We start from the raw sequence: 8,552 nt of genomic DNA, 5'->3' as shown, positions 1-8,552 counted from the left end.
CTCATCCCTACTCAAGGAGGGAATGCTCTGGCAAAACCTATACAACACTTTAGCATTAATCCACTGAAAATGCAACCATGCAGTGGCTGATCTGTGCAACTGCCCTGACACTGCAGAACATTTAAGTACTAAATGCATGGACTAGGAACACCAGGCTGCCTCCAGAAGTTGTGTGATCACCTTGTATCTACCTAAAGCTTCTGAAACAAAGTGCAAAGGGTTAAGGTAAGCAACTGGAGTTTTACATGATAGTTGGGCTTACTTAACTCACCTGCCATGCTGGTTTTTACTGTCTCTGTACCTTATATGCTGCTATTGGAGGTGAAACCACAGCTTGCTCTTGTCTAGTTTAAATTGAGCTATAAGAAGAATATGTTCTGATTTTTACAGATAATTTAAGGTCTTTCAGATAGTGTCAAACATTGGCACTATTACACTGATGCCCCACCACACTGTGTAGCATGAGCAGCTGCTTTAAATGAGACAAGAAAAAGGTGACATAATCCCCTTTTCTTCCCTGCAGCTGCAGTGGGTCAGTCTCATGCCAGGTGAGCTTGTGTCAGTGCTGCATATGAGCAGTGCTGTGTGCAGCTGGAGGCTGGCAGCTGCTGCAGTGAAGCCATCCTGGGGGAAGATGCTGAGCTGGAACTGAAGGGTGTCCAAACCTGAGGGTACAATGCCAGAAGCTGCAGCTCCTTTTCCCTCAAGGATTGGTGCAGAGATGCTGCTCCAGCCCCAGTGAACAGCTCTTACCTGGACACAGCCTGTGCTTACCAGTAACAGTGTTCAAGGTCATGGAGCTTAATTCCTAAAAACAGTTTATACTGGGACCTTGGTGTAACCTTTGAATTGTTCCACTTTACCTGGAATTGAAAAATAAGAGCCTCTGTACCTTGGCACAACTCAAGGAAGAAATGTGAAACACAGAACCATGACTGCCCCTGTGCCAGAGACCTGAGCTGGCTGGCAGTGCTGGCATCCAGTGCCAGGAGCCCTTCTGGGGCAGGGCCTGGATATGAGACTACAACAGGGCAATGAACTGGCAGATGACAGCAGAAATAGCCCCCTCTTCCCAGAGAAAAGCTGGAGGGAGAGAGCTCCTTATAAATCCAGAAACCCTCCAGGCCTTAGAGGAGGAAGGAAGGACCCTGCACAGCTGGTTTCCAGGTTTTTATGCTGTAACTTCACACACATTTCATATGCAAACAGCAGTGTCTGTGCTGAGCAAACAGTTTTGTTTTCAGGCAAGGAGGAGAGAGCTAAAGATGAACTAAAGGTTGCACAAAACCAGCTCTGCCAGTTCCATGGCAGTGGAGAGGTAGGAATGACTTCTGCCTGTGTACTGGATTCCAAACTTGAAATGAGCCTGCCTTATCAAACAAGATAGTTGCCATTCATCACAACCCACTCTCTGGTGTTGCTCAGCTGTCCAATCTGACAGAAACCAGGCCCTGCTCTGTCAGTTTTTCCCAACCTACCGGAACAGTGGGAGACCATTCCAGTGATCAAAGAGTGGATTATTACATTTATGGAATTAGAAACAGATGGTTGCTTTAGTTCAGATTTCTCCACCTCTTTCCCCATTGCTGCAGGGAGTGAGGGCTCCAGCAGCTCTGGCCCTGGAAAGGAGGGCTCTTCCTGTCACAGGAGAGCCCAGAGCTGGTGGCCTTGAGAACTATCTGATTCCAGTCACATCAGTTTGGTTGGGGTGCAGTGCTAGTGCAGAGCAGGAACTCCTGGAAACACTCAGAGTTCCCAGATGGGCTCATGGCACATCTGAGAGAAGTGAAGGGAGAGGCAAGCCATTGGTCTGATCTGTTTTGTTTCTTCAGGGATGAATGTGTAAAAGGTGATGCTTTGGTAGTGTGTACCAGAATTTCCTCCTGAAAGTCAGAAATGCAAAGGAAGTGCTGCAGTGGGCAGGATTGACTTGCTTACCTGTTCCCAGGGGTGCCATGGGCCTCTCTGGGTTAGATTAATGCTGTCTCAACACTCACATTGTGGAACAAAGTTACTTCATACAGTTACCCTTGGGTTTTTTTAGCATTGTATGTCTTTGAAATCTTCAAATTGTCTTCTTCCACCCTAATTTAATGAGAAAGCTGTTTAACTCTTTGTTCTAGGAGTCTCTTACTGTTCTCTTGTCGTTTTAAAATCACTGTACTTTTACAGAGCTGTGAAATGAATTGGATTTTTATGGACTTGATTTTGACAGTGCATGATCTTTTAACAATTTCCAGGTATCTAGAAATGTTAAGAAGATAAACCACTCTGGTACATTGATGATTCAGAAAGATAAATTTATAATGAAATCACTCTGTACATGTAACTATTTTATTTGGCATTTTTGTATTTAAATGGCTGTATTTATTTTCATGTCATGACAATTTATATATAACGTGCCATAATTGTACAGATAGCATGTTTTATGAGTATGGTTTCTAAATGGAAAATAACTTAATGTTTATATTCAATAAAATTACAGACTGTGTAACACAATATCTTAATTAAAACTACTTTTGAAATTGCTACCTGGTGTAAGTGATTCATTTTTCTGAGCCCAGCACTTTGATCAGGTTCTCGATGGCCGCCTCGATCCCGAAGAGCCGCAGGGCGCTGCGGAAGCTGCCAGGGATGCTCTGCACACTGCTCACCCTCTTCTCCAGCACTGCAGGGCAAACAGAGCACTGCAGGTTATTTCCAACAGCTGCAGCAGTGCTGACTGCAGGTGGGGAAGCAGGATGCCTGCAGGCAGACAGGGTTGGTGAGTCCTTGGGGATTACACAGGAGCTGAGGTGCAGCTGCTGCTGCATTGGGTGGGACTGTCTGGTTGGGCTCTGGCAGCTGGAGGTGCATGGCCAAAATCAGGCTCTGGCAGCTCAGGAACAGCCCCTGAAGTGACTGAGCTTACCTTGCTCTGGTACTTTGGGCAGCAGGTCCAGGACAGGTGTAGTGATCCCTTCTTCATCGAGATGGATCTTCCAGACAATCATCAATTCAAACCTGCAGCAGGTGCACAGCAAAGGCAGTTCAGGTTAACCAGGTGCTGTCTTGGAGGTTCCTTCAAAGCAGAAAGTGCAGCAGTCACGAGGCTCAACCTCATGCTCTGCAACAAAATTCACCTCATGTAATACAACAAACCATCTCTGGATTCAGGAACCAGGAACACATCAATCCAGTGACAAGGAAAGGTTCTGGCTACATCCAGATTTGCACAGTGCAGTCAAAGTGAGAGGAAAGCAAAGGAGACCACTGAGTGTCCCCACCCCTCATGTAATATCTACTCATGATCAGGTGCTGAGAATGGGAAACTTGTTTCAGAAGTGTTTGCATAAATGGTGATGTGCTGGGTTTGGAATAAGGGCTACTCTGCCATTCATGGCCTTTTTAGACTAATGGCAGGTAGACATCTGTCCAAGGCCTACATTCCTGCAGTTCTTTCTCTTAATTAGAAATAAAGCTTAACAACATTGTTATTTCTTCAGGAATAGTGGCGGTGGCTGTGCAAGGCCAGTCATGACTCCCAGCTTTGACAGTGGCATAAGATCACTGCCCCATCCCCAGGGAACAGTGAGGCAGGAGCTGAGTCCAGAATAACAGCAGAGCTGCTGCTTTACAGCTCCCTTTGTTCCCTCCATCCCTCACACCCCTTACTGGAGGTAAGGCTTCCCTAAGCCAAAGCTGGTCTGCACAGTGAGTCACTGTGAGGAGGAAGGTCCTTTTCTCAGTGGTGTTCAACCCATCATGACTCTTAAGAGTTTCCTTTCAATGTGATTTGTCAGCCTTTTGTCACTTCATTTTTACAAAGCCTTTGGGAATTTGTGCACAGCTTGTTCTAGGATTTTGCAAACAAATTTCTATGCCAGTCTGTTTTCTACCAAGCCACTGAAATGACTTTTATAGTCCTGTGTTGCATGTGGGTGAGAGGGAATGAGGATAATGGAATTGGCACCTGGCACTAGAGGAGAAAGTGTAAAATAAAGCAATTTCTTCCTTATCTGGGATAGTCTAAGAACAATTCATTCCTGCCCCCCTGAATTAAAGGACTTAGTTTTAAAGGGCAAGTTTGGCTGAATGAAGTGGCATCATCTATTAGGGTTTGTTTCCTAGCTCTACACACAAACATAATGAAGGGAGCTGTGCCTTATTTCCATCTAAATTAAAGCATGTTAAAGCAAGGTGCAACAGGAGAAGGGAACTTCCAGTCACATCATAGTTACTTTTCATTGCCCTTACAGAATTCCTGTGATAGTTACACCACCTTATATTTAAATGTAAGTATTTTTTTCCCCTGCTGAAAATTAAAATCTAAAACATCTCTCATGGGAAGGCCAAACAAATCCCATGTGTCTGGTAGGTAATAATTCCTTCATCTAACTGATTTCCATCTAAAACAATGATAAAGTACAGCCACAGTTGCTTTGTTTCCATTGCACAGTAAATGCCCTTTTCTTTCTGTTTTTTAATGGCAAGGCACCAAGGAACTGGCTTTGCTGGGATGGGACTGGGATCCCTGCACCTCCTGCCACAGAAGGAGCCCAGAGCTGCAGCACAAAGCTGCTGCCCTGCCTGTGCCATCCCTCACCTGTGCAAATACACAAATGCATTTCATTAGCTTACCCAGAAACTTTGGGGCTCCTTAGAATGATAAAATCTCCCCAAAGTCCTTCTGGAAGGGTCACAATGTCAGGATACTTGGCCTGTGAACAAAAAGGTTTAATTGGTTCATAAAAATCACAGCACAGAAGGTGGTTCCTACCCAGTGCTCCCCAGCCACAGGGGATTGCACAAAGTCAAGAGTAACAATACTCCCTGAAATTCTGACCTGTTGTTTTCTTTTTTTAGAGATCCTGACATAAAACCCAGGAAAGCTGAAAGAATATTAACTAAGTTTGTTAACTGGATTTAATAACACCTTACAGTACATCACCATGTGGCTCCCCTGCCTCTGTGACAGAGACACGTCACTGCTACACGCTGGTTTGGACACCAAGCTCCACATAAAGTTTTGAAACAATAATTAAAGCAATGAGATACCAAACATAATTAATGTCAGCATAATATGGGACAACAGCAACACGATCAAACATAAAAATACTGGCTCCTATTAAAATTCCATGTTTCTGGAACTTATTTTCAGTTACTACAATGTGCAAATGTTGATAGTTGTTGCTCCATTACTTTGTTAGTCCATCTGATGTGTCTCCTGAAAACCTCAGAACTTTAGAGCAATTTTAAAAGCATGGAAAAGAACTCATAGCTCTGTATGGATCCTGCAGGTTCCAGGTTATCCACCCAGAGAATGAGGGGATGCACAGACACCCAGCACCAAGGAACAGCATCCTGCAGGGATTGCTGCTGGAAAAGGAAACAGATATGGAGCCACAGACTCCAGGGCTGTGCTCTGCTCGTCCTGCCTTGTATGCTGGACACAAAGCTGTGTTCCAAACCTTGCAGTTTATAAAGTGTGAAAAGTCTCCCAGCCTGAATCATTCCACAGATCTCCCAGTACAAGCAGCAGGTTTTATGGAAAAGGAGCAGGAGAGCTCAGCTTCGAGCAGCATGGAGAAAATGAGTTTGGTTTTATGGGATTACGCCTCATCTGGCAGAGCAAAATTGCTACCAGATGTGACCTTGCTCTGGTTTAGGAATTTCTGACAAACTGAAGGGGGGCTGTGCAGGATGCCAAATGATATAAAACACATGGAATTTGCTCATTTTAATTTCTACCCAGCATCCAGTACTGTATTTACTGTGAGGATAACAACCATGTTCTATCCTGGGAACACAGACACAGAAGGGAGGACACTGAGCAGGGCAGTGCTGGAAGTGTGGCTGATCAAAGGTCACTCATCTGGCAGAGCAGGGATCCTCTTCCAGCTTGACTCCCTGTGGAATTATGTCCTTCTGATAACAAAACAAGTTCCTCCTCAATAAGCCATGCCTGATTTCCACTGTGATCCTCTCCTGCCAGATGCCTGGGAGGATCGAGCCATCCTTTAGCTCCAGGCTGTAGGTACTGGAAATGCAGGATTTGCTTCTGCCTGGAACTCAGCTTGTGCATTCCTCATTTCCAAGGGATCCCCAGCATCCCACAGATAAACACCAAGTCACACTTCATCCACCACTACCCAGACATTTGGGAATCACCAGAGAAAATAGATCAGAGGAACCAGATAAGAGTTACAATTGCCAAAACACTGAAATGCTCCCAGGGCTGTCTCAGGAGTTCCTGTGCAGCTGCTGTGACGTGTTTCCCCCAAGCTGGGGGGTATTTATACTCTATGGAAGCCAGAGGCAACTCAAGGAAATCCCAGTGTAGGATTTTGTGTGGAAAAGCTTCCTTGCACCTGGGAGAGGGAGCCCTGGTGACTTCTGCACACAGTTCTGCACAGTTCTGTGCCCTCTCTCAGTGCTGGGGCTCTGGCAACCAACCCAAACTGCTGTGAGAAGCCAATCCTGTGTGAAATTCACAGGATTTGGGATAAAATCCATCTTTTCTGCGGGAAAGCTCATATTTTAGCTATCCACAAAACACACAAAAAGCCAAACCACAAATACCTCCATCTCTGCTTGCTGTAAGCCAAGCCCTGGCAGGGGCCCGGCCAGATCCGTGCGAGGATCCCGGCTGCCATTCCCACCTTCCCCCAACACCCAGGGGCAGAGGAAGCACAGCTGCCACACCCAGCATCAGACAGCAGCCTTGAACACTGACGGCTCCAGGAACGAGCTCTGGGAAATGCAGACACAATCTGCCTCTTACATTCCACACAGAAAACACAGGTTCTGAATCCCAGGCACAGGGCGAGCATGGACAGAGCCCCAATTCCAAACACTCTGTGGGTACCACGTTACCACCCCATCTTCTCTGCTGAGCAACTTCCCAGGTTTTCCTTGAGGGAAAGAAAAACTGAGCAATAAAACTGGAGCAACAGAATGAGCTGAGCCACTGAGAGGTCTCTTGGGAAGTCAGGAACTCCTGAAGGATCTTGTAAACCAGACCCAAGGCAAGGGAAAGAGATCCCATCAAGGACGTGACAGCAGATGGGAAGGATCAGCTACAGCTGCATTAAGCAAAACCTGACTTTAATCAAGAAATAGCTTTCCTCAGATGACTTTTAAATGTCAGCTTATGATCAAAACCAAAAGTCCAAGCTATTATTACTCCTAGATGGAAATTGCTTTTCCAGCTCCTTCAGGAGTCCAGGCAGAGAATCTTATGGGAACTTTTGTCTCAAAGAGGAATAGTCTCAAACCACAAAGGGACCGTGGTGATGGAATGCACAGCTTTCCCCTGCTCCCATGACAGATTTTACACACACAAAGAGCCATCATCCCAGGGAATAGACTTGTAGCAACTATTTCTCAACAAAATACATTATTCTGCAGCTGTTTAAAGCTGCACTGCAATTTTCTGCACACAAAATCTCTGCTAAGGAAAATACTATAAATATGTTCATCTTAAGAGCTGTAGTTACAAATGAAAGCAAAATTGGCAAGGTAGGTGCCAGATAAAAGCAGGTAAATTTGTTTCTGTCCCACTTAGCAAGAAGACACATGACTGCTCCCAGCTGGAACAACAGCTCCCTTTGACTGCCAATTCTGAACTTGCTGTTCTGGAAGAAGGATGTATACAAAGAGTTATAGTACCACCAGCTCCTCTATAGGGAGAAGCAATTTCTAAATCTGCCAGGAGGCTCCATTTGAGCTCTGATTTGGGTGATTTCTCTGTATGGTTTGCTCAGCTAAGGCCAAGTAATCACCCACTGAAATCACACACGGTTGGGAGCACCAAGACTTTAAATCCCAACACTGACATAACACCAGTAATTTTTTAAATGAATTGCACTAAAGCAATAAAGGCACGTTTAGAAAGTGGAAGTTTCTCATTTTGTGCAACTAAAGGAGCTGTAAGCAAGAACAGATAATAATGCACTTTCACCCTTCAACTAAATTACACCCCAGAGAAACACTGCATTTTCAGAATGGGTTTATGAAGCCTCACCACTCGTAATTAAGTTTCAGAATAAATGCAGTTGCCATCTTTCCATCTTGAGGGAAAGCTCCTCAAGCAAACCAGTCCTGCTGGTGATCCTGTGATGCCAATCACCCAAACCCGGCGCCGGCGGCACCACGGACAACAGGAGCACAAGGACAAAGTGGCTCTGCCTAAAATGATCAAGTGGCTTTGTCTAAAATGATCAAGTGGCTCTGCCTAAAATGATCAAGTGGCTCTGTCTAAAATGATCAAGTGGCTTTGTCTAAAATGATCAAGTGGCTTTGTCTCCGTGGCAGTCCCAGCCCACTCCCCATGCTCAATCCCCTGCTTTTAAAATTAAAATCACAAGTGACACAACCAGGACTCAAGTCTCACTTTTTAGAAGAGGAAAGGAGAATTTTGGGAGCAGATTTCAGAACCTGTAAGAAAGTCTGACAATGGAAAGTAGTGACAGGAGAACAGTGATAGGGAATATCCCACCAGGGATAGATGGGATATTGGGATGGAATTTCTCCCTGTGAGGAAGGGCAGGCCCTGGCACAGGGTGCCCAGA

General features: G+C 45.3%; 1 protein-coding gene across 1 annotated transcript in view; it reads right to left on the bottom strand.

The window, feature by feature from the left end:
- Positions 1-2,320: 2,320 nt before the first annotated feature.
- CENPP (centromere protein P) overlaps positions 2,321-8,552 on the bottom strand; it is a gene marked incomplete at its 5' end in the record, with an annotated part of 109,336 nt that continues 103,104 nt past the window's right edge. Inside the window, 3 exons of the mRNA XM_079317174.1 lie at positions 2,321-2,668; positions 2,912-3,003; positions 4,621-4,700. Coding sequence (XP_079173300.1) covers positions 2,547-2,668; positions 2,912-3,003; positions 4,621-4,700 — 294 coding nt within the window. The 3' untranslated portion in view covers positions 2,321-2,546. The remainder of the gene's footprint in view (positions 2,669-2,911; positions 3,004-4,620; positions 4,701-8,552) is intronic.

This window comes from Erithacus rubecula, assembly GCF_903797595.1.
Source record: "Erithacus rubecula genome assembly, chromosome: 13".
NCBI lineage: Eukaryota > Metazoa > Chordata > Aves > Passeriformes > Muscicapidae > Erithacus > Erithacus rubecula.
The sequence above is the reverse complement of the archived record's forward strand: the minus strand, read 5'-3'. Positions and strand labels throughout refer to the sequence as shown.